The 24,728-nt window shown below is 38.9% G+C and overlaps 1 protein-coding gene across 1 annotated transcript in view; it reads right to left on the bottom strand.

The window, feature by feature from the left end:
- Window positions 1–24,728, bottom strand: part of TBC1D14 (TBC1 domain family, member 14) — a 74,916-nt gene that overhangs the window by 37,222 nt on the left and 12,966 nt on the right. The window contains exon 3 of the mRNA XM_010583494.1: window positions 14,722–14,842. Coding sequence (XP_010581796.1) covers window positions 14,722–14,842 — 121 coding nt within the window. The remainder of the gene's footprint in view (window positions 1–14,721; window positions 14,843–24,728) is intronic.

The following is a 24,728-nucleotide window of genomic DNA, read 5'->3' as shown; positions in this document are numbered from 1 at the left end:
GCGCCCGATCGGTTCTCTCCGTCTCGCCCAGCGCTGCCTGAGCACGCACGGCGGCGGCCCCAAGGGGAGAGGCGGCCCCGAGCCCTCCTCGCTGCGCGGGGGAACCGGCCCCGGCCCCGGCCCCGGCCCCGGCCCCGGGGAGGCAAGCGCTTGCCCTGCTCCACTTGGCACAAGCCTTCCGCCTCTCGGGCCGCCCGAGCAGCTCTTCCCGGCCCGTTTCAGCCCTAGGTCCGAGGTGGGTAACGGGCAACCTCGCACCAGCTCACGTGCAAGAGCCGCCACGCTCGTCTTCGCCGTGGCCTGCAACTGCGCGGAACTGCGTGCTCCCCGCTGGTTTCCCGGCCCCGCGTCGGGCCTTGCGAGGCTGTGCCCTGCTGAGACTGCCCCCGTCACCGCGCCGAACAGCTCCGTCACCGCTGGAACTCGCCAGCCCTTACGTCAGCCCCGAAGAAACAGCGGCCGGTGCTGCGCTGACGTACCTCCTACAGCATAAGCGCCTTTTCAGTACAACTCGCGCCCTGTCCTCTTCAGACAGCTCTAAAAGATAGACACGAAAATCTCTTCCGTGGTTCGGACAACTTCCACGTTGCGTCTTGTCAAGTATTTTGCCTCAATCCAGATGAGTTAACTTTGCCATTCTCCCTTTGGCCCAAAGCTCTGTTACCTAACTCGGGGGAGATACCCAAGTCGCTGTGGCACCGCCGCTGGTAAACCCACATTTTGTCCTATTAACTATTCATCTGCAACTATCAGTTGTCCTTTCCTCAGCACTGTACTAAGGATTTCATACTCCTCGACCTCATTGACTACGGTTTGCAGCTGCCAGGCTGCATTGCTCATGGCCTTTGTCGAGGCCTGATCCTGAATCACAAAATGAGAGCGGCAAGGACAGACTGAAAACGACCGAAGTCACTTAAGTATTCTGCTTTCAAGAGGTGGCTTTGCAAAAGCTGAGATAACTTGTTTTCTCAAAATGGCTAGCTGTTACATCAGCTGTTGTATTCAACCTGTGACTTCTCATCTAGCTCATGGATGCAGCAATATTATACCAAACGAGGAACAGCTCAGTCTTTAAAAGTACTTCAGCTTCATTCCTGCCACCGCCAATTAACCGCAGACATCTGCCATCCAAGCATCTAGTGTCAGAGCACTAATAACTACCACAACCGCAAGTCAACGTAGCTCATGAAAAGCACTACAGACTCCGATGCTAACGCTTTTTCTCATTAGCTATCTGAAGCAGTAAATTATCGCACATATCAAAAAACATATATGTAAAATTACAGCTGTTAACACAGAAGAAACTTAAGATCATGAGGAAGAGCAACCTCTAGGTAGACAACAGTATTCCCGTGGTAAATCTCTGTGGTTTCACAGGCTGAAAATAGAAAGATATTGCAGCTCTCCTGGACACCGGAAACAGCCATATGTTGATCCACAAAAAGAGGAGCTCAACCAACTATGCATTCTGCAACACACTGATTGGGAGAGAGTGATGCCTGGTAACATAGGAAGATAATTCTGTGGGGTGAAAAGCTAAGCATGCTCTGTAACTCAAACCATAGCTAGCCACACATTACACAGACAGTTGGTAGCAGTCATTATTTTTGGGCTGCCGCAACTGTAAGAGTACCTGAGGCTACTCGAACAAGTTAAGCACAAGCTTTAGTTACACGAGATTTTTCCCACCTCATTCAGTATGCGAGATAGGAACTGGACCAGGATTGCACAAGCAAACAGAAAATTGTTTTTTCCTGGGTTTTGAGTCTGACTGCTACCTTAATATTGCTTCAACGTTCCCTTCTGTTCCTTCATAGCTTTCTACTGCATGTCCATCTCTCCATCTGCAATCTCCTGCTTTTTATTTATGAAGTGGTTTACCAGATAAATTTACGCTGGTACGCAGCCAGGACTTCACTGCCCTCCCTTGCCCTTCTGGCCCCTCGCAGCAATTTTTTTGTGCCACCATTAAGTAGTTGTGTGACTGTACAATACACTAGACTGGGGAAATGATACTGCTAAAAACTAACCTTTTGTTTTGTTGGATTAGTTTGGTTACTCTGGCAATGTCTGCTGTGGGGCAATGTAAATGTGGAAGGAAAAGGAGCAAGCAGCAGGACTGTTTGTTTCAGAAGCTTAACTGAAACCAGCAGATCATGAAACCTGTGACAATCTTCAGGTCGAGAAACTAGGATCTGATTCTTGACATGGCACCAGGCCATAAAAAAGTCATTTTAATGGAGGCTCTTACATACACAGTAATCAAAAGAGAACTTAGGGAGACTGTCACCTCAGGCAAAGATCAGATTATGATAATACCCTTCAAAACTTAACAGAAAGAGAATACAAACTGCTGAGCTCAGATATTAAACTTTCAAACAACTCCTTAAGGGATATATATGAAGGCTTTTTATGTAACTCCAAAACCAGTACAGAACTATTCTGAAATGCAATTAGTTTATCAGTTACTGATCTAACAACCTGAGAAATCCAAGTTGCATGCGCACCCTGCACACTTTGCCAAAGTGATCTGGCAAGTTCTACAATTAATTAATGGTTCAAGAACCGTCAGCCCTACTTGCTTTACCCATTTCTCTACATATTTAATCCTCTTACATTATAGAAAGGATACCAGAGCAGAAGACAGCAATGTGATGACAGAATTTGACTGAAATAATGTTAACTGCGTGAAGTTTTATCTTCCACCAGGACATCCTTCTCATCTGTTAGTACCACAGTATTCTCCTGTTCCGTACTTAACAAATTAGGAATGCTTAAGCAACATAAGGGTAAGAGGCTATAGCCAGTTCACATGAGGAAAACCTCACACTACCTATTTTTAGGCATCATTTCAAGTGCTCTGAAATTTCCCCCTTTTCCCTTGAGAAGTGTCTACTTCTCTCTTCTGATTACAGGTGATATGGAACTTGGGCTTGCAACTGTGGTCCTATGCAATCACACTGAAGTTAAATGAATAAAATAATGCACACATCTTCCAAAAGGTTAACAGTAAAGAGAGAACCAGAAGCCACATACCCTGCTTTGCAGTCCTGTGCTCCAGCCACTGGACTATTTTAACAGTTTTTACACATACATATTTTTATAGCATCATATTTTGAGCAACGGAGGCATCAAATTAAGGAACATTTAAAACCTAGGCCTAGATAAGGCCAAGTTAGGTCTTCCAAGAAAAAGCAACAGTTTGCTGTTTTGGAATCTCACCTCTAATCATGCAACGTGCTACGTATCAGATGGTTCTCACCCTCAGGGTTCATGTTTCATTTGTGTTATATGTAAATAATTTAAGTGCTTTTTGGTTCACACAGAATGACATGCTTTATTAAAAAAAAATGGAAGGAACCTAGAATAGTTCCCTATATTTGAAGTAGAGACAAAACATACCTATGAACCATGTGGCTTAAGAATGGCTTTTCATTGTCAAATGCAGGATCTTTAATCAGACTGTAACAGCATACTGTTACAAGTGACTCCAATGTGAGTCACAGTAACAAAAAAACCCCCTACTACTTAGAACACTGAAAAGGATGTAACTTGATCTGCATATACAAACATGTGCACAGCTTCCCTATATACTGATACTATCTGATACACTGCAGTATCAAACAAGTGGAAACATCTACAAGAAAGGCTTCTGGCAGGGCAAGCTGCTTGAATGCTTGAGCAAGAGAATACAAGCTAAATGGGTCTTTTACTTTTTTTTTTTTTAATGAATATCTACCAGAATAAAATACTACCAACACCTGCTTTCAGCATATCCCTTAAATGTCACTTCCAGGGACTGGGAGTACACTAGATATGGACTTCCATGTAAAAACATAATTTTACATAAACTGTCTGTGCACTCACTGATCTCTCCGCTTCAATTTTCTGTATAGCCTCAGCACCATACCTTTCCAAATAATCTCTCAGCAACTTTTTCTTCCAACATTTCACATTAGTGCTGATGTTGCAGAAGAAAACTTATCCTTCCTATCTAGTCTCAAATAACATGCTCTTCAATCTGGCTGAAGAGCATGTCAGAACTGTCCCCCTCGCTCTGAGTGAGACACAGAAATAAAAAGACTCTCTATGCCACGTCAGCTTCATGCTGACGCCATTCTGAAATGGCCAAGGCACCAGTTAACTCCAGGATATAGGAAAGGAGTCACAGGAATATGGCATTTTATCTTGCAAGTTCTCAAATCAGTTGCAAATACCACCTCAAGTACTTGCAATCTTCAAGGCAGCGTAAAAGTCACCCAGGAATACCATCTACTCTGCAATGCACAACTCGTATTATTATGCTGTTCAGATACCCAGCACAGCATACAGTTACTATCTTTGTTTGCAAACGGCTATCAATGTAGGTAAGTACATGCAGGCTTGTATAGCCACATGACTTCAGTACATACACCAAACTAGTGGGAGAAAAGGTACTTCACTTGATACTTTTAACCATATTTCACTTCCCCCTCTTTTTTCAAATCCCTCTGCTAATTTCTATTCTGCTTCCTCATCAAGATTTGGGCATCCCTAAGGATCTCTGACCTTTTCAAGTCTGATACTTGTCTGCCCTTAGAAATGATAGAAAAGCAAGGCGATAAGTCTATTGCACTAAAGCCTCCTTGAGTGGTTTTCTAGATCCATGTTTGCTTTTGTGATCCCCAAAATTACCCTTGAAGTGGTTACTGGTGCCAATTTTTTATGTGTCTAATAAAAGCTTCTTTTGTACTCATACTGATAGTGTGCTGCATATTATCTCTCATCATCTGTTTGGACTGGTGGACTCTTGTGCATTCTGTTTTTAGTTTTACAAAAAACTGTATCAACATGTAAATTTTCCTGAATATAATTTTCTTTACAACTTAAGGTTCAGTCTTGAGAAGAAAAGAGTGTAGCTTTTTAAAGCTACACACAAATATGAATAAAATATATGAAGAAAGGCAACATACCTTCATAGTCTAGCTTAAAGCAATAACTATTTCCGTGCTTTAATATTAATGAAACTGTTTCACTGAACTTTGTCATGCTAAAGAGACAACTTTGCAATAGAGCAAAAGAAAATTTTTATGTGAAAATTATTAACTGGCACAAAAACCGTGTAATAAAATCACATTGAAAAATGAGATCAAGCGTCCTCTGAGAGAGGGAGAATGACAACATAAAATTTGAAGAAATATTTTCCCAATCTTTCTTCTGAAAGACACTTATGGAAAAAGTACCAGTCTGGCTTTTTAAAATCCTTACATCCAGACCCTCAGGGTTTCCAGTAACACACACACAGTAACTCCTTTCATTTTGCAGAGCCAAAGAACATCAGCTTTGTCTGTTGTTGCTAGTGAGCATAGTAAGAGTTAGCTTTTCAAAACCTTCCCCCCCCCCCCCCCCCCCTCTTTAATTTTAGATGAAGTTTGAGATGTATAAACTGGAAGACAGACAAAGAAAACCTTTGGGTCAGAATTCTTGGGAGCTTACTTCTGTTTAACACAAAAATAACATATTGAAGTCTAGCAAAGCTTTCTCAATTTTACATTTTAGCAATGCAAGTTCTAGTCTCCTGTTAGGATAGGCAGTTCCACCACAATATTTAAAGGCTAACACACCTGCCTTTATGGATTTATCTCCAGCTTTGTTTCACAATAACGTTTTGTCAAGTATTTGTGCGATGCAACATTCAGAAGCACGTGTCGGTATTTCCAGGCTCTCTACAGACTTCTATTTTCATTCAAAAACCCAAGGGGGGAAGAAAAAAAAAATCCAAAAGACTCCTGTGTGTTGCTTATCAGCATGCATGGTGGAAGGTTACTACACTGAAAAAACTTACTGGCTACACAAAGATGTAGGTGTTTAAGTATCTATCTATAAGCACTAGCAGACACGCAAATGCCAGATGCACGTTGGATTCTCACTTAACAACAAATAAGAACAAACTTCCAGCGATGCATCAGGTCTTCCGAAAAGTTGTCTTCCCTGGCCTTGAAATTTTGGGGGTAGGAAGAGCTGTGTACTTCATCCTCAAAAGTCAGGCATTTTCCCATGAATTTGTGGCTTCCTGCATTTAAAAATAATCTTGTGCCATGTGAATTTATATTCCACCTAACGCTAAGCATCAGCTTGGGCTACAAAGTAACTGTTTCAATTAAGACTGTCAAACTTTATGATCTCACTGGACAACTTCAGACTTACTGCATTTCCCCTAAAACATACCACTGGCATTAAAACAGACCCTTCAGTAGAGACTAGCAGCTACCATTTTAACGGCAATAACAACTAACAATTTAAAAACTGCCTGTTACACCTGTTCAGGACCCCTCCAGCTTCCACAGCTTTTGACCCAGACAATTTATGAGGAGTTTTAGAGAGTGATGAAACTAAAATAAAAGCTTTAACTTCTTAAAGATAAAGCTTTTTAACTGGAAAAGGAGGGAAAAACCCCTCACTTCCTTTCAAAAAATACTTTGTAGCTTGTCATAACTGTTAAAACTGATACTCAAATCTTATTATTTTCTATTAGCCTGCTGTTTGTAACATACTCTGTGCTTTCACATGTTCGTAACATAAGGGAAGAAGTTCCAATAACATCAAAAGCAGCACTTGGCAGCTAGACTCTGCTAGATTATAATACCTGGGTGGGTCATATTACATTCTTTTATTATTAAAATACTCAGGAACAATCCTTCTACCATAGTATTAAATTACCCTTTCATTTACTGTGGATGGAAGCTATTACTCTTGCTTTATCTGTTTAAATATGATAGTAGATTTGTTTGAGGCAGGTAATTTTCAAGTCAGGACAAGGGCAATACACTCTTTTGTAGAGTAATACAGCCTACTGCAATTGCTGAATCATCTATTTAGTACAGTTCTTGTTCAAAAAAAGATATTTTAAGACTTCAGTGACAAAACAGGTTTCCTTTCTTTACTTATTTTTATTTACTTTCACAAAAATTAGATGCCCTTTACATATGATTACAATAAAATATTTTTAATTGCATCAGAAGGAAAGACATGAAATAGCAGTGCATTAAGGCAACTTGCATGCTTTGGGTTTAATTCTTAAGTGGGAAAATTAGTTACACCTTTATTTCTAGAGATTGCAACAACAATAAGCATAGGTTAGTTTTAGACTAACCACAGTAACTATGCCTTCTTGCACTGCAACTCCACTTCTGTTTCTTTATTCTTAAAAAAAGGAACTTGGGGCACACCATGACATCTAAATCCTGCCTTTTTGAAGGCTGACAAGTAGAAATGAACCCAGAGGAGGAGAACACAGGAAGTGACTCATTTACACCCTCGGACTTCTACTGCAGAACAGAAACAACGCACTAGACAGTTTATAACCTAGAAAGCTTTAAAGTGTGAATGAAGTCTACATGTGAACACTGAGCCCGCCATTAACAGCTATAGCCATTAGTCACAATGATTCATCCAGTGACCTATCCAAAGACAAACTCAGTATGTGCAGAAGACAATGCTCTATCCAAAATAGTAGATCTAGCTCCTGCCAGAATCAGCAGCCAACTTTAACTAACCACTTCCTCTTCAAAAGGCCCTGAATGGACCATCCGAATACAGTGTAAAGCATAGTTAAGACAATGCTTAGAAAAGCTCAGTATTTTTAGACAACTGCCACCCATCAGCAGAGGGCTGCAGATGCAGAAGCTGAACACATGGCAGCAGCTAGCCACGCTGCACAGCCTCCATCTGGAGTGCTCTTGCACATGGAGCTGCACAAGAACCTCCCCACATCAGTGGACTTTTCTCTGGTCGTTTTGGGTTTCTTTTGCGGGGGGGGGGAAGCATTTTGGGGGGTTGGGGTTTTTGTGTGGTTGTTTTATTTTTTTTCCCCTGGATAAAACACACTGCTCTCAACAGGAGCTCCTATGTGTCTGCCTAAAGCATGGGTTGTAGTAATTTCTTTGAGTATTTCTTGCTGGGTGCTGCTGCTATGCAACTCTTTCCCACCTAATAGGTTCAAGCCAAAAAAAACCAGACTTTGAGTAAAGTGATTTTATTAATCAACTAGGATTATAGCTTAAAAAAAAGGAAAATCAAGTGAAGATCGACTCGAATAACTGACCCAAATAAACTTACAAAGGTTTTTCCTAGAGTACTGTTAGAAGCTTAACTCTTCATCCCATAAAAAAGCATCACGTATGAGCCAAGCAATGTATTTAGCTGTTTCAAGAGCTCATTTTCACTTTATCATATACTGCAGAGTAAGCCTCTTAAGTACGATTCATTTTAATTGACTGCAATGTTGATCCCACATATAGTCATGATCTAATTATTACAGAAAAACACAATTGGTAAATCATGTTGGTTTATTTCCTGGTAGTGCATCACTCCTAAAAGAAATCCTATTGTGTCTCCATCTCAAGACAGCCCAGTTGGGAAATTTTATCAGTGGTACCAAAAAAGAATGAGACTTTTCCATCTCCCCCTCTCCTCTAAAGAAACAAATACAGGAACAATTGGGAAAAAAAAAAAATCAAAACAGTTTGGTAGGAGGGGGTGGGAACACACTGCTGGCAGCTTGTATGATAGAAGCAATATTGTATTAATGTGATCATCAAGGCTGAACAATCTGACTCAAATGACTTTGTTGTAGTGGTAAGGGCAGAACAAGCAAGTTGTACTGAAAAGCCTGGCTATAAGCTCTTATGCTGCCACTCCACCTACTGCATGCCTGCAACCTGCTCCTGGGGCCTCACACAGACAAACTTGTTATCCACAGCTGCACATAAACCCCTGTAGTTTTCCACTGAAGCTGAGGTGGGCAGACTGTTTTCATCATTGGTGACTTCAGGGCAGGAATCCAACTCCCCAGCAATTCATTTATTTAAAACCATATCCTTATGGGGAAGAAAAAAAAGAAAAAAAAAGTCTCCCCTACCCCCCCACGAGAGCACACTATGGCTTTCAGAACAGGAATCTTTGTACATTTGGGAAGATGACAATCCCCAGGTTAAAAATCATAGCTACTCTTTATTATTAAGGAACTGCCATTAGAAATTCTAAATATTCTGATATGGAATGTCAGCAAATGAGATCACAGAATATTTAGACATTAATTTATGAGTAAACATTGTTATTGAAAGGCCTCAAGTGTTCCATGTGCTGAATTTTACTGGTGTTGAAACTCAAAGAAAATTAAGACATTCCATTGAACTCTTATTTGAATTCATACAGTTAAAAGTTAAATTGAACAGTCTTCACAGGGTCACAGCACATTTGGAAGGGAAAAAAAATTACATGCTGATTAAAAAAAGGATTTTCCTATTACAGAAAAAAGGTACTTACACTACAGGAACAAAAAAATTCATTTAAGACGCTCCTTTGGGGAAGAGAGCTGTAATGCATCTGTAGGATATAGCTAAAAATCTGACTTTCCTCTATACACATTAGCCTCTTAATACACAAGATCTTGACTGGCCATTTGCAAACAAGTTCTGTGAAGACTGATCACATGAGAAGACAACCAAATGATATGCTAAGAACAATGTTGCCTCTTCTTGAATTTTTAAAGGCATTTCTTTTTCAAGAGCATTCACTAACAAAACCACTGGGGGGAGAAAAAAAAAAAGTTGCAAACATATGGTATTTACATCTGCTGTTCTTGTCAATCTTGAGAAGAGTTCCTGAAAGAAACAGTGGCCACAAAGCCTAGCTCAGCTCTACAGTCTATTGGAAGGGAAGAGAATTTAACTTCGGTGGTTATTCTCAGTGAAGTACTGTCATCTGACTTTTAGTGCATTTTCAGACATCAATTACAAAAGCAACTAGCATAACCAGTTCTGCTTGAGCAGGATTCCTGAAGATAATTGATACAAAAAATGATTCATGCAAGCCTCCGTTGTAAATGCACTTCCAGCTTCTCAGATGAAATTACTTATTCTGACAGCTTTTAAGCTTTAAAACATTTAACTGGATAAAAAACATACAAAAAAATCTTGGTGACCATGCAAAGCAATCCAACCTTAGCATATGCCAACATTTATTCTTCACCAAAAGACTAATATTCATGTATATTGTCAGCATTAAAGGTAGGACAAACAGCAATTTAGCTGTATTGATTTTAATTCCCACATTGTTGAAACAGAGTATGATACTATGTTGTATATACACTAGTTAAACAAGTGAGTGCTGTCAGAAGAGTTTTTATAGCACTTGAGAAAAGGCTTATGTGCTCAAAAACCTGTCCATTCTTTTCGTCAGAGAGGAAAAAATGCTACTTTTCACATATTGTGCCTGGCTCACTTGTATATGTACAGCCATCTTCAGTCATGATATAACAACATTCAACTTGTGAATGGCAACTGAAGGTTGAGAGTCTGGAGTTTTCATCATTTATTTACTTATTTTACGAGTAGAAAGCAGGAAGGAAATAAGAACTGGTACATCTAACATCAATTTTTAAGCACTTCACAGTTCAATTACTTTTTTTTCCTCTTCTGTACTTTACATAAGCATGTATCTTAAAATAGCATTCTTTATCGCAAATTTCTTTCAATTCCAGACAGGATTATTATGGGGAAAGTATCAGAACAATGTACAATAAAAATGTATTTTAAAGATTGTTCCCTTTATATAAGTTTAAAAAATGTGCACACAAACACATCATCCTTATCTTTCAGAAGACTATTTAAGTTTGCAGTCAACTTTGTTCATCTCATTCTGGAAAAAAAATAATTTTTCATCCATATAATAAAGGTATCAGAAGATGGAACCACTAACATACCAACAAACTCCCTACAGGAGTCTACAGCCAAATTAGTGGGATAGTCACAGGGCTCTAATTAGTTACCTGGCACAAAGGATTTCTTTGATATCTGTCCAGAAGCAAAAGAAGCTGACCTGAAAAAGGATTGCTTGGTGGCTCAGTCACCTTAGTTCCTGTGCACAAATAGCTTCATAGCAAGCAAGTACGATCAAATGGATTTCCCTAGGTATGTGAAATTTGAGGACTGATACAAACAGAAATTGATAACCATAGCTACTACTACAGTCAGGCTATTTTGTGGCATCTTAGATAATCCAAAGAACTTTTGATAGTCTAAACAAGTTACATGCAACTTGAATTTTATTTTTTCCTTTTTTCAAGATGGGAAACCATAATCAAGTAAAAATCACAATGAAGAATTTATCACCTTTCCTCTAAGTTGCCTTTCAGAATTAACTTAGACCAAGATTTTGCTAATAGAAGCACTCAAGAGCCTCTGTAGTTAGGCAGATTGAGTCTCCTACAATCTATCGACTAATGAGTATTTCACCACATAGACAATAACATGACTGTAAGCACACAATTTGCAGGAAGACCTCGACTCCATGGTATGAATAATTTGGGTTTTTTTTCCTTGAAAAGAAACAGTAAGTCAAGCCTGAGCAGCCAGAGAATGGAAAGCCTCTTGCTCAATAAATAACTCCTGTTTCAAGTACCAGCACCAACAGAGGCAGAAACTGGAACAGGAGGGAAAGCATCAAGCTCAAAAGGATGGCACAGTCTACATCTCCACCCTTTCCCAGACCTGAGGCATCTCACGTAACAGACTCTCAGAAGCCTGTCAGTTTTCTGACACCAGTAAAAAGGCATGAAACCCTTTAACAGGGTGCTGAGTATCTCTTCAGTACAAATCCAGATGAATACCCAAAAGGGCAGACTGATAAAAAGTTAGTTACAAGGGCACACCAACGCACAATTCTTTTGTACATCATGTCAGCAGCACGAAACATTAGAAAGAAGTCTGTCAGAGCACTGAGTCCTATGAATGAAGTCAGATAATCCTGCACATAAAGAAGACAGAAGGAATAAAGTGTACTATGGGATGGCACGGAAGCAATACTCATGATAACTGTGCCCAGCAGAACATGAGCAATGTCTAACTCTTTCTCACCAAGTCTGCACAAGCCCAGCTGTGTAATATAATCAGAAATTCATGTTATGGAGTGACAGGTGACTTGCTGCTACAAATCACTATGTTAGCTCAAGAGATCAGACAGTAGGGTTCAAAACCCTGCTGATTTCCCATGATGTCCAAGATGTAAAGAGTGTTCCACAATGTTTTCCACATCTCTTTGTATAAGTCAGTGAAACACTGGTGATCAAGATATGAAGTCTCAAGCTCAAAAACAGTCACCAACTCTGCATCTCCAAACAATTGGCTTCTCAGGGCACCTAGTGTTTATAGTAGATTTCACATAATGCAAGTGTAACTCCCATTGCACTGAGCTTTAAGGAAGGCCCCAGCACTTCTGGAAAGAAAAATAAATTAAAAAAAAAAAATCAAGCCCAATTTCAAGTAAAGCATACATGAAGAGCTGACAATTAACAGCCACCCATAAAAGAAATAGTTTAGGCACCTTGTTTAATGCCCCACAGGAGAAAGTGCAGACACTGAAATAATTTATTAGGACACTAACCATTTACCTTGATCACAGCCACCTTCCACAACCCCCACGTTTCATTGCATACCTCCAAATTCTTCAATACATGAGATAAGGATCTTTCCAGCACCTACTCTTCTGACGATGGAAATAAAATACATACCTCAAGGTAGAAATAGAGTCACAGCATTTATTCCTCTGGCCTAGTATCCTTTTTTCCCGAAAGAAGAAAGCACTGGTGTTGGCCAGCAGGCATCATCCCAATAGCCACATACTGTCACCTCCTCCACTTACACATATGCAGCTTCTTTAGGCACAAATCAAAGGGCTAAAAGCATGCCTCTAAATGGGAAAAAAACTGCAAGACAAGTGCTACTTCATCATTGTCAAAGCACCCCGTGAGGGATAACCTAAATTGGGATGTGCTTTGGGGTGCTGGTGAGGCTTGATTAGTTATTTACAGGGTTACTCACGTCTCAAAGTCTACATGTCAAAAATAACTTCAGGAAAGTGCCAAACAAATTAGAAAGGATTAGTTATTGTCATCCAAGAGGCATTGGAGACAGTTGTTTCAGACTTGCAATCTTTCCAGAAACTCACTAATGGTTGGAAGCCATACCACATAATACTTTAATAGCTACTTTTTTCTAACAAATTTAATACGATTCAAAGCTGTACTCTTCCAGGAACACTGAATACTCACGACGTAAGGTAGTTTGGATCTAAAGGAAAAATATTCACAGTACCAGCAGCAAAATGTTAATAAAGTATTTACCCACTTTTCAAAGAACAGATGACTACATTATAATACACTGCTAAGTGTCAGAGTACTGCAATTATTAAGCCTCTTCAATTGTGTCATCAAAAATCTTTGGTGAACACTTCAGAACTTTTAATTGTATCAAGACTAGCTGTAGATAAAGCCTGAATGGTTGATCATAGTGACAACTTCAAAAAGTTACTTGAACTTCATTTAAATTAACAGCCTAGCTACAGCTAAGAACAGTCACATGACACACCCTAAATTAAGCAGCACAGTCCTTCAAATCAGCATTGTCATTTCACATACAGCAGCTGGTTTTGAAGTTCTTACTATGTGGTCTCTCTCCATACAAACCTTCCTATTCCCACAGGATGTTTTCTTCTCTCCAAAAGAGCAGCTCATAAATTACTAACCACATAGTTGGATTTCACAGGATCTTTCCCCATTGGGAAGGCAGGTTATTTGATTCACTAGCAATGTGCTTGGGTTCATCTGTAGTAGAACCAGTCCTCTGAAAAGTTATGTTTTCAACAATTTTATAATGCTATAGCTTGAGAAGTGATATGCAAAGAAAAAGAGAAGGGATTTTCACTATGTTTTTTTACTCTCTTATGACACAATAAGGAAGGCCTGAAAAGGTTTTTGTATAACCTCTTCACGCCCCTCCCCAGCCCCCAGAAACAGCTGCTAAAGTTTGACAAATCATGGATCTAACTACTGGCAAATATAAGCAACAGACACACACATAAAAACCAGTGTCAAAACTACTTAAGCAGCAATGAAGACAGGGAAAAACCTAAATTCTTTGGTGTGTCTGGTACTTTTAAAGTTTTTCTCTATTCAGGGAACCACTTCAATAAACAATTTCAATTTCAATACACACTCCCTCTTGGACTGTACTGTACAAGGAAAAACAAATTATTCCGTTCACTTATCCTGAACTGTATTATATTGTTCCAACATTTCAAGTCAAGGAATGAATTTTCATCAAGGCTCACACATGGAAAATTTGAACTCCAAACAGCAAATACTTCAGAAAACAAGGAATAGGTGAAACTAGCATTCCAACACAAGTTTCTGGCACTCTACCACATTCACTCTATTTTGAATTTATGTATTTTTAATTACTATTTAAGCATAAATAAGCCAAGGCCCAGCAGAACACAATTTCCCTTCAAACAGCATCTTATAGATGAGTCCATGACACAAATGCCACAAACCAGTGAAAGCCAGACCAAGATAAAGGAATTTGAAAGATTTGCAAAATACCTACTAAGCTTGACTATAAAAAACAAATACACTTTCACATACTTCGAATCTTCACAGGAAATGCTTTATACCAAACTGGTATGTGTTTTCATGGAGTACTCAATGTAATGACCATGTAGAACACATTCTTTTGAACGGCACTGTTATAATGGAAGTAAAATTTCAATGAAGAACCTTCTTTGATACTGTCCGAGAAATTGTGCGCAACTCAAACAAACAGGCTTCACAGGCGTTCATACAGATCATAAACTTAACTGGCTTCTACATTCACCACTAATCCTAACACAGAATTAAACAAATACCTTTTGCGTTTTCTTTGGATCTTTCTGTGAGTTTTCTCTGAGGGGTACTTTTCCAAACAACTTCCATCCCACATCATTTTGTTTTTCAAATCTTGCACTTTGCTTTCTGATAAACAAATTCCTACAAAAAAAAGTTTGATTAAGAAAAAGGGTTGATTAATTATAATAAACAGAAGGATAGACAATTTGCTAACCTTATGTATACCAATCACATACTCTGATTCCTCTTGTGGTTGTGCTGGTAAGCACTGTTTCCCATCCTCAAGAGGTACATCATGCAGTATTATCACCATACTAGGCAACAGACTTGGTTAAGTAAGAATTTTTAGTAGATAAAAAAGATCATTTGTAACTTTCTAAAAATGGCCGCCTTTTTTACCCTCCCTCTAGATCATTCAGCCTCACTCTTTTACAGTAAGACTACAACACTAAACCTCTTTTTGTATAAACATTCTCCACCCGCCTGTTACAACACCCTACTACCAAAAATCACAAAAGTTGTAGACATAGCAGCCTTCTACTGTATTTGATCTGCTTTCATAAAAGATTATTTTTCCTGAATAACCTTAAAAGCAGCTATCAAAACACATTAATTCTGAAGTCTCTCTGAAATGTCTCAAATTAACCCGCTTAAACACCATAGTAACAGTCATGAAGCTAGACATAAGGCCACTGAAAATTACATTACTTCTATTGATGTTACTAGTTTTTAATCATAAAGCCATATGCCAGACCTGCATCTTCTCACCACAACTATGTTTATCCAAAACTGGACATACAGTACAGACCAGTCTTCATGCTTTTGGTAGCAGTCAGCTTCTCCAAGAGCAAAACAGATGTTCTACACCCACGGCATGTCTGGATTATTCAAGTAACAGATTTTCTTTTGTCCTACTGTCTAGTTCAGTGAATATTCAGATACCTCCAGGTTAGCTCAATTATTTACACACCTTGTGGTAGGTTTTTCTGGGAACTTGACTATAGGCTTTCGATCCCTCATTTAAAATGAAAAAAATTTCACTGAGACAAAAGCATTTTTGCTCCTTCAATCAGCAGGCAGCTATAGCACCCTCATACTATGGATGCTTCCAGAACGGCATTACTGTTTTTCCATACAGTTACTACTTTAATGCCCACTGGGTTGACCCACCAAGTACAGATTGTTTCTTATTCATAAAGTGTGGCAGTTTGGGAAATAAAACTATATTGAGCATCACATTCTAAAAGCGCTGAATACACATCTGCAATAGGAACAATTTCGACACTAAAAAGTTGTTTTTCCTGGCCACTTTGGATCAGCTAACATGAACAATATCATAAATACATCAACAGAGATAGTACTGTTTGGAATACAAGAGAAATGTTTAATATGAGAAAAACAATTGAGGCACACACGTCAGAGTGCACTCGAATGTATTATAAGGTTAATAGGGAGCACTACCATCCTTAAATATGCATATATTTACACAAATGATCACATGCTTCTATATCACAAGGGTACAGTTACCTTGAAACCCAAACCAGAAACTTTATCATATTAAAAGATAAGAACAAAGTGTTTAGGTACAGAAATCACACAAGTCAATAACAACTGATGTCAAAGCTAAGCAGTAACTGTACTTCTACAAACCCCTTTCAGCTTTCCCCTATCCCACCTCACACAAAATAAAAATTAGTATAAAGATGTACAGGAAACAATTGTAGGGAAAGCACTAAAGAAGAATAGCATGGAAAATGTAGAAATGTACTGCCATGTTTTCCATCTTTCCACTTTTTTCAAAGCGTTAAATTATAATTCCACAGGTAAACTACTTGATCAAAACCAAAGATTTGCTTTGTCTCTGTAACTAGCATACTCCATTTCAGTGTTATGAAGCTCTCCTGTAGCTCATCGTTACAGCTGTAATGCTACTTAGAGATTTATAAGCTAACTAGAGCATTAGTCAACAAGTTTGACTACACTGCTACCACTACAACTGCTAGTGCTGGGAAAAAGAGACCATCAAAACCAACTTCCAATAAAGATATCTCAGTTGAATTTGCTTTCTTTTCACCAGCAATTCCTTCACTTTGGCAATATAAAGAATCCATTCTGTCTGAGCATTTAGTACCCTGAAGGGCTTCTGCATGTAATTATCTTCTTACCCCTGCCCAAGTTTGTAACATGTATGTAAAACAGCCTGAGATGATGGATTTATAGGATCATTTGAGACAGCTACCAGGGAAATAAAATGCAAACAGACAGACATGAGTTTTTTTTCTTTTTATACATATGTTTAGTTAATTTAAAATGGAGAAATACCAAGCAAGTTCTGAAATATATCTAAGAATAAAAAGGAAAACATGACAGGAATAACATCATCAAAACCACTCCAGGTAAATAGGATACACAATGCAAGACAGGCTGGCTGTTCTTGCAGAAGGTTTTCTTTCAGACTGTTACTACTTCAGAAGCAAGCAAACTAAATTCCAGACTACATACTGTCTTCAGAGAAAACAAGAACTTCGAGCCTCAGGGACACCTGAGAGAGCCCCATAAGGAGGCACACCTGCATGACAGTTCTGTGCACATTCAAATCCTCTTTTGCAAGTAAAAGGCTTTCACCACAGTTCATTAGCACTGCAATAACATGAAAATTAAAGGACTAACAGGCAAGTTTCTCTCCCTATCTATCCACATTAGAAGTTGCTAGCACAGGTATACACAAGCAACAATCTTCTCTGAGGGACTTTAAGAGCGGCAGTACATCTTTATCCTCAGAGCAAAAATAAAGATTAATTGGAATAATAAAGTATAATAGCTCCCTGCTGCAAGTGCCTGCGTAAGATGAACTAAACCTGAAAAGTCAATCTCACATATTTGCCTTCAATTCAATTCCGCAATCCTAACTGTTTTGCCTTTAGAGGGAGCTTCATAATAAGTAATCTGTTCTCCAGTTTATCTAGCAGATGGCACAGGACTTGCTCAGCTCACTCTCCTCTATGTCTGTGTGATTTCCACTGTACACTCTAGGGCACCAGGCTTCTCTTCCTCCCTTTGTACTATTTCAGGGATTTCCAGTTCACTTTTTTTTTTTATAATTTAAAATTTATATTGAACTGAAAGCATCAGGCACGGTCAATATACAATTCCCATTCTGTACAGAGCAACTTACTCTCCTTTTCCTCTTCTTCCCTGCTCTCTGTCTGTGCCTAAGTCCTGGTGTTTTGTGGGTGTCCACACTCTTTATCCATTCCAAAAGGTCTCAAAACTCCCAAAAGGCATAACCTTATCAGAAACCACAAATTGGCACAATCAGATGTAGAACTGCAGACTACAACCTGTTCCTGCTTTGACTGAGGACACACAGTATTGTTAAACCCTGATTTGCCTCAGACTGGAACACGCCAAAGGTAAACCACATGACAGTTGGGCTGGCATGGAAGAAGCAGAAGAGGTGCTGCTCCCTCTGCACCTAATTTTAGAAAACTTAAGGAAAAAAAATACTATGGAATGTTCTCTGGTCTGATTTCTGCAGAGCTGTGCAGTACATCAAGACAACACCACAGGATCCTAATAAAACCACTACTTGAGACTTCTGGACTGAAAGTAGACCCTTAAAATATGCAACTCCCTTGGAAGGAAGTAATGATTTCTGCCATATATATATGAGCAAATAATTCATAGCAAAAGCTTTCATTTCTCTGCTGCCACAGTGCAAAAAGGAATTCCTTTCCTCCCATGCTTACACAGCTCCCTAGGATTTTCAAAAAAAGTACTAAGCAGTCTCACTTCTGAGCAAATATAATTCACCAAAAAAAAAATTCCACTCTAAAAGGTAACTTAAGGAGATCTTACCTAATGGAAAACACAGGTTAACAAGGAACAAAAATTCTCTATTTGAAAAAACAGCATACAGTTCTTCACTCCAAAGACGAGCTCAGAAATCCTAGGGTAAAAGGTCTCAAGTTTAATTACAAGTGTTTTAAGATACAAAAATTGAGATCTTGAATGTAAAAAGGGTTGACACATCTTAAAAGAAAAGATCACATGCTGATCATTGTCTCAGTCTCATTGTCCTCTTCACAACCATTAGAGGACATCATGCTGATTTACAACAGGGATATTAACAGGAATATCTGACATGATACATCATGTCTGCAGTATCATTAGTATGGAGCCATTAAAGTGTCATGGATTACATTTGCATTCCTATTGAACGCATTAGCTATTTTACACTAAGTGTCTGCAGCTGCTTATTTTAAGAAAACTAAGCACAGAAGTTAAATTGAGATCACATTTCAAAGAGAAAATTACTTTTGCACAGTCCCCTAAAAACAGTACTTGGCACCAGACAGCTGTTTAACCTTGTTATTTTAATTGAGCTGTGGAGAGGAATTACCTGCCTGAAGAGAATTTAATTCTAACTCCAGAGTTAATGTTTACATACATACAAATAGCATCCTGTGATACAGGAGAAAGACCGAACAATCTTTTGCTTGAACATATGCATACTGCACCATTACTGTATACTGATCTGCCCGACTGCCTTTTTTGTGGGGAAGAGAGGAAGTCAATACCAATAGATAATTTCAGCAGTGTCAGGAAAACCTTATATTTTAACAAAAACTTAAGAACCACTTCGTTTTGGTTCTATAAGCACTGCTAAGATAAACTTACTGAATAGTTGCCATACATACATACTGCACATTCATATATTGCCAGGATTTATGTAGCCTTGTGTACTGTCATTGTTAGGCTGAAGCCTCAATCAAATAATAATAATAAAAAAATTAAAAATATTAGAACCACATCAATAACAAGAAATCAAGCCAAAAGTATCTGTACAGCATCTATTACAGCTTTTTCAAGTTTATCCTTTTAAACAAAGTCCTGCACCACCACCAAAGCAGAAAGCTTATCTAGTTCAGTCCGACCCTCTTTCTAAAAAGACAGGAAGCCTGTAACACAACTGCCAGCAACTACTGCCAGGTGACAAGTTCATAGTGCTGCTCCACAAGCATTCAAGTATTCACTTTTTCCACATTTCAGCTGTGGTTTGTCCCAAGCAAGGTTAGTCACGTCAAGTCACCTCTCAAAAGGTCATCCCTCCCAACCACTCCCCCCAGTTCAGTATACACACTTATCCACTAAAAGGAGCAGAGACAGTGCTGTCATGGTTCCTGCTGCCAATCTACTCCAGATATTAAAGTCAGCTGTAAGCCTCCTCCCTGAAAAGTCTCAAAGTCTTCTCTAGCCAGGCAGACTCAATACTGTGCCCCTCAAGATACCCCTAAAGTTCAGTACTATGGGAGTCAAGGACAGGTGGAAACAAGAAAAAAAGGACGGGCTCCAACACAGTACCCGTCATTAGGGTGGAGGTGTAGGAGGCAGACACACATACATACACCCACTGATGCCTGTCAGTGTGAACAGTCCGTCCCCGCACCTGGGCTTCCAGGCAATGCACGGTGTTTTTCTTCCCCAGAACTCCCAAGATATACCAGTTGCCTGACATAAAAGGGTACAGAAGCTTAGGATTTAGGAGTTTTCATGATTAGAGTATTGAAATTGATGATTTTAAACTATTTTGCTGTTGCTATTTTGACATGGCTCCTTAGACAAAGTTCCACAGTACACAAACTACTGGAAAGCAGCACGAAATGATAGTTCCAAACAAAAGAAAAGTGAGATGGCATATGCTGCTCTGTGGTAGACTACTTTAACACTGACCTAGCATAGAGATTATATTTGCAAATAAAAATGGGTTCCTTACTCTTAAAAGAGACAGTTGCTGTAAAGAAACATGCATGAGAATTAAATAGACACTGACCCAACTCATGCACAGACTGATCCAATTTTTTATCTGCATTTCCCAAAACAAATTCGCAATTGCAGGTAAATTTTTGTTACAAGTGTTAAAAACACATACAACGTTTCCTGCTCTCAAGATGCATGCTCACATCCAAATTTTAATTAGTCTTTCAATTAAGAAGGTTATTTTCAGAAGACAAAACAATTGGAATAGTCGTGCCAATTAACTGGAAGGACTTATCAGTCTCATGAGTAGAGCAGATGAAAAACAAGAACAGTGAATAAAGTTCAAAACGTTCAGATTTTGTAGAACAAAATTATCTTGAAAAACAATTTCAAATGAGTATCAGACTCGCATGCATTCTTAAGAAGCAGGAAGCAAAAAGACACAAGTCAAAGTCCATTTCAGCTACTTCTGGAGGAAGATCCTGAAATTTCCTGGTAACTCTAAACTACATGAGGAAAGAGCACTAAGGTCTTAAGCCCGTCAGCCTATGCAAAGGCAGTCGTACTGTGTATAATGGACTTTAAAGAGTTTGACAGTAAGCAGTTACTAATCATAAGAACTAGGTAAACCCACGTCAAGCACATAAGCACAGTGCTACAAGGCATCCAGAAACCTACATTGAAACATTTTAAATAATGTACAGCACCTATTAAGCAAAAAATATATTAAGATAAATTTTATTAAATATTTGCTGCATTGTGAGCAAAAGTGGCCAGCCACCTGACCTGGCATGGCACAAATTAAATTAACACTATCTAAGAAACATTCTCAAACTATTACAGAGTTCAGGCAAAAGGTATAACAACATTGTTTTCTTCTCATCCTTCAATGACCTTTTGTATGCTGTACTAACCATAACCTTCACAACTTATCCTCAACAAACACAAGAAAGATTCTCACCTCTAGATGTTCCAAATTTGCACTCTGGCCACTTAAACAACTTGCAGAGGCACAGAAAGTAAACCCTGAAAAGTCAGTAACAGGAATTTTGGTTACCTGATTAGTGGAAGAACAAGACTCCTGACACATAAATCATGATGACTAGGGAACTGATGGACTTGACAAGAAATTCTTGTCAGGAGACCTACCAAAATCTCCTGCAAAGCCCTGAATATACATTCTCCATAGGTAGAAGCTAACAGTTAGTACCCATGACCAGGTAACCCTGGTTTCTAGAAATAATTCACTAGATGCAGTGATTGCCAGTTCTTGCATTCTCCCCTCCCAACCCCAGATCACCTCTCAGTCAACCTACACGTTTATTTCAAAAAAAACAAAAACAAAAAACCCAAAACAACCAACAGAACAAAATATCATCAAAGAAGTCCAAATATTTTGGCTATGGCAAAGAATCTTCATCAACAGGTAGAAAGTTAAGCTTTGAATAAGATTCCAAAATCACATACAAAAGCAGGATTTGCAGAATTTCTCTGGGCGATTGACAAAGGTCAGGGTAAAGGAAGAACAATGCTTGGTTTATTGATAAACAAAACCAACATAAGTAGAGCCAGACAGCCTAGAATTTGACCTACCTATGAAAGAGGTAACTAATGACAAATCATGTTTTGTAAATTCCTATCACATTTTATAAACAAAGTTTTCCAACCACTGACATTGCAGTATGTTCAGTAAGAACTAAGAATAATCACACTTTACAGGGTAACAGATACCTGCAGGTCTGAAAAAAGATTTCTACAGTTGAGGGAGACAGTAATACAAGTTAGCAGTACAGGATACCTGATATCTTGCAACAGGGTAACTTGGAAATCTCTCTTTAGATTTCGGGGGGGAAAAGCAGGATTTGATAAACTACTTATCAAGACTACGGTGTTCTGCATTTACTTTTTTTTCTTAAGAGGGTAGCCCTCATTTTAGGGGAGAACAAAGCAGAGCTGCCTCCACTGAAATGTCAAAGACATGAAAAGATAAATCAGACAGTAATCCTGCATGCGTAGGAGTTAGGAATGGTTGTAGCAAACCAAGAACTATTTTGTATGTGGATGATGCGCTCTGCTAGCCTACCATGTGAATGCTGCCAAGTTCTCAGAAACAGGAGTTTCAGCAAGTTAGGGCTCTCATACAAAGGCAACATTTGGGTCCAAGTTCAAACTATTAGAGTCAACCAGCTATACATAATGGTTCTTTTCTGGCTGGCAAAATTCCCAGTTATCCCAATGTTATCAGAATAACCCAAAATTCTATTCTTGGAGTCTGAAAGCAGATTTCTTCATTGATCTGAAGTACTATTACCACACAAATCAAACATGGAATGAATACATGAAATATCATCCTATGTAAAAAGCTGAACCCGAGTCAGCAGTAAGACCTTGCAGCAATACAGATTTAACATGGACTGGGTTATATTAGCAAGATCAAGAGGAAAAAATGATTAAAAGCTCTAGCTGGTAGCCATGAGACTCTACCTGTAACCAGTTTGGGGTCCCTGGATGGAAATAAAGAGATCAAAAACTGGAGGAAGTCCAATGGATGACCATTACGATGGCTTGGTGCTGAGGTCTACGACATAGAAGCGGGGATGCTGAGAGGTGGTTTCATTTAGCATGGATAACCATTCTCCAGGATGTAAACAGAAAAAACAAGAGGCAAAGCAGCAAGCTGCTGCAAGGTAAATTCCAACTGGATAAAAAAAAAAAATCACAGTGGTAGTAGATAAATCCTCGACCACGTAACCTATAGAGTTTGTGGCAATTCTAACCTTGGATACACTCACAATTGACTGGACAAGGTCCTGAGGAACATGATCTCGTGCTGAAGTCAGCCCTGCACCGAGCAGGGGGTTACACCAGCTGGCTCCAGAAGTTGCTTCCAACCTAAACTGGTTTGTGATTCTGTACTTGCAAAAGGCTGCAGCTCACAAAGTGGAGTCCAAGCACTAAGTAAATATCATGTCTTACCTCATGATTGTTACCAAGTTCTTGTGTTTATTCTGTTAGTTGTCAATGTAAGGTGTGAATGACTCCTTATTTACCATAGGGTTTTTTCTTTACTTACAGTAAGGCTCGAAAACTTTTGATGCACTTAATGACTACAAAGAGAGGCTTAATATGGATAGCCCCTTAAAACAGCAATGTAACTAATGCCCAAACTGAGATTAACAGTTCATAAAGAAGAATTAATAGATTTTTTTTTTCTTTTTCCTGCCAGTAAACTCAACATTTAACAGAACTCTGAATATCCAGAGCAAGGCATAAAAACACATATTCCTGCTCCAGAAAACCCATTGTCTCCATATACTATTTCTGTTAAACAAGTATTCATCCATACATAGAATTTTATTAACAGACCACTTCTTGTTTAAGCCTTTATAAAGATGTTTAAAAACAAAACTTAACGTTGATGCCAACTTCTCCACAGATTACATAACAGAGGAAGGGAGACAGTATTAAAAAAAACCAAGGAGAAAGAATTGGTATTTATTCCATCTAATTTCACATTGCTCACTGCACGTTTCAGAATCTCTAAGAGTACATAAAATTCCCTCACGATGTTGACCCTGAATTAAGTATTCTTTACAGTCAGAGTGATTTTTTTTTAATCATTTCTATACTTGCAATAACTTACAACAGTTGATATTGCTGATAAGGAAGGGAGGGAACAAAATCAGCTGAACATTAAATGGTATTTTGATTAGATAGTGTCACATGGCAGCGATCATGCTGATATTCTCCCTCTTCCCCAGTGCCCATCCACTTCTTCTCACAGCTCATTTTAACAAAGGGAAAAGTCAGGAAAGTTCTTGTGAATTAACTGAAGATACAAAGACCATCTGACCCTCTGACCCACTAATTCACTAAACCTTCACATAGACAATGAATCAGAATGAAAACAGACCTTAATTTAATTCATCTGAATTAGTTCCTGGAGTTTTGTATATATCTATCACAATGCATGTAATTCTTACTGTTTCTATTCAAAAGCAAGCATGTAGAATGCGTAGAACTGAACAACCGTAAGTTTTCCAAAAGGCAGCCTCACACAGGAGATAAAGGAGGGGGCGCAGGTAGGCAAAGCACTATAGCTGAATGCTGCAAGCAACATGCACCACCCATCCGTGCTACAAATCTCACTCACTAGCCAGTGCAAGACTTTTGTAATGCTTCCCACCAGCCACTACAAGAGAAAAATACACATTTGACTTTATTTAAAATAATAACTGGACTACATCAAGTCCTCACTTACCGCATA

The sequence above is a fragment of the Haliaeetus leucocephalus genome, unplaced genomic scaffold (assembly GCF_000737465.1).
Source record: "Haliaeetus leucocephalus isolate CR32 unplaced genomic scaffold, Haliaeetus_leucocephalus-4.0 Scaffold906, whole genome shotgun sequence".
Taxonomy (NCBI): Eukaryota; Metazoa; Chordata; class Aves; order Accipitriformes; family Accipitridae; genus Haliaeetus; species Haliaeetus leucocephalus.
The sequence above is the reverse complement of the archived record's forward strand: the minus strand, read 5'-3'. Positions and strand labels throughout refer to the sequence as shown.